At 30.8% G+C, this 2,556-nt stretch overlaps 1 protein-coding gene across 1 annotated transcript in view; it reads left to right on the forward strand.

Annotated features, from left to right (window-relative positions):
• The window catches only part of HELRODRAFT_163175 (hypothetical protein), a gene marked incomplete at both ends in the record, with an annotated part of 5,959 nt that extends 5,529 nt beyond the window's left edge, over nucleotides 1–430 (forward strand). Inside the window, one exon of the mRNA XM_009027125.1 lies at nucleotides 406–430. Within this exon, the coding sequence (XP_009025373.1) occupies nucleotides 406–430 (25 nt within the window). The remainder of the gene's footprint in view (nucleotides 1–405) is intronic.
• Nucleotides 431–2,556: the final 2,126 nt, after the last annotated feature.

Below are 2,556 nucleotides of genomic sequence, written 5' to 3' on the forward strand. Positions count from 1 at the left end.
TGATGATGATGATAACAACGATGATGATGATGATGGTGATGGTAACAATGATGATGATGATGATGATGATGGTGATGATGATGGTGATAACGACGACGACGATGATTTCGATGATGATGTTTGTTTTGGCGGGAGAGGACGAGGCGGTGCTGATAGTGATGAAGACAGCGTCTGTTTATTATTGTTATTATTATAATTTTTATTATTATCATAATTATTATTAATATTATTTTTATTATTAGTTTTCCTATTGTTGATGCTGATTGATGATAGCAAATTTTTTTTCGCGGGCTTGCCTCTAGCCCCCTCGTCAATCTGGAAAAAATAGTAATAATAATAACAATAATAATAATTATAATAATAATAATTATAATAATAATAATTTGAACTCTTTTATTATTGCAGAAGACATGAAATCAAGTCAAAATAGATAAAATGAAATAAAATAAAATAAAATAAAATAGAATGAATTAATATTGTAATAAATTGTTAATATTGTTATGCACGATCCTCCCTATAATAATAATAATAATAATAACAATAATAATAATAATAATAATAATAACAACAACAATAACAATAATAATAATAATACATTTACGAGTATCTACTCAACCAAGTAAGAAAGACCATTCCACGACATTGTCATAATTATTTATAGTAACAATAATAATAATAATAATAATAATAATAATAATAATAATAATAATAATAACAATAATAATAATAATAATCACTATCACCATTATGACCATCACCACCATCATCAACATTATTTTCACTCACTGTGGTCTTCCAATTTAACGTTATAAACTGACAACGCTGCTCTCCTCTACTATTTTGCAGAATCATGATACTACTACTACTACTACTACTACTACTACCACTACCACTACCACTACTACTACCACTAATATTTTTCCTACTACTACAACTATTAATGTTTGAACGTGTATTTATTGCGGTGTCCTGTGTAGTAACGGTAGCAGCTGCAGAATCTGCGGTAGTATTTTTAGCCACAGTTTTAAAAGTAGTACTTGTAGTATTAGAAGTTGTAGTAGTAGTAGTAGTAGTAGTTGAAGCAGCAGCAGTACTAGTAGTAGCAGTTGTAGTGTTGACTGAATTGTTTCCAAAGGCTTTTTTCAGTAATACTGTAAAATGTGTAAAAAAAATGATAGATTGAAGTGTCTCCCTTATCATCATCATCATCATAATCATCATCATCATAGCTATCATTACCATCACTACCAACACTGCTATCATCAGTATCATTATCATCATCGTCGTCTTGTCATCAACCAGATTAATGTAGCGTCACATTTGCTCAAGTGGGTTTTATTAATATTGTGATACCAGTAGGCAAACAACAACAATAATCCTTCACATAGCATTAATAATAGCATTAATAATAATAATAAAATTATTATTAATGCTATTATTAGTAGTTGTATTTCTACTATTATGAGTATTATTATTATTATTATTATTATTATTATTTCTAAAAAACTTCAAAATCGTTGATCGATAAGATGTTCCTTAGTTCCCTATCTAATCCAATTCTATAAATCAAACTTTTCAGAAAACGCTTTTGCTGAATGATACGTAGTTATATAGTATTTTGTTGTAGAATTGAATTCATTCTTTCGTTCATTCGTTTGTTCGTTCGTTCATTCATTCATTCATTCATTTATTCATTCATTCATTCATTCATTCATTCATTCATTCATTCATTCATTCACTCATTCACTCATTCATTCATTCATTAAACTATCCAACGCTACTAAACTAAGTGAATTGACCCAAAACATACCGACACGCATGCTATATTATATAGAACACGGATCATCATCGTCGTCGTCATCATCATCAATACTTACTCATCCTATTGATATTTAAAATAGGTGATGATGACGACGCAATAAGCTGTCGTCTGTCCAAAGAAACTAAATAAGGATCGGAATCTCTGACGTCATAGGCATGAATCGTTCCGGAGATCTGAATTTAAAATTTCATTCCTACGTTAAGAATCTGGAAGTTAATTGCTAGCATGTTAAACATAAAAATACATACACACACAGAGATCACACACATACGCACTCACACACAAACACACACGCACACACAAGCAAACAAGCACGCACAAACACACATACTCCGTCGGTGATATAAAGAACTCTTAATTGGTTATCGTAGGTCGAAAATACTTGATGATCACGTGACGATGACGATGATGATGATGGTGATGATGGTGATGATGATGTCGATAATGGAGATATAAGCTCTCTTTTCAGTAATGTAAAAGAGTTGCGTTTCTGTTCAAAAGTAAAAAAATATGTAATCATCATCATCATCGTCGTCATTGTCGTCATCATCATCGTCGTCTTCACCATCATAAATGCAAATATTATTATCATCATCATTATCACAGTCACAACTATCATAATCATCATCACAATCGCAATCATCATCATAACCAACCAAACTCCATAATTCTAGAATGATCTGAAAGACAGAACGCATTTGCTGATTCTGTTGATGTTGTTGATGATGTTGTAG

Source organism: Helobdella robusta (genome assembly GCF_000326865.2).
Source record: "Helobdella robusta unplaced genomic scaffold HELROscaffold_5, whole genome shotgun sequence".
NCBI lineage: Eukaryota > Metazoa > Annelida > Clitellata > Rhynchobdellida > Glossiphoniidae > Helobdella > Helobdella robusta.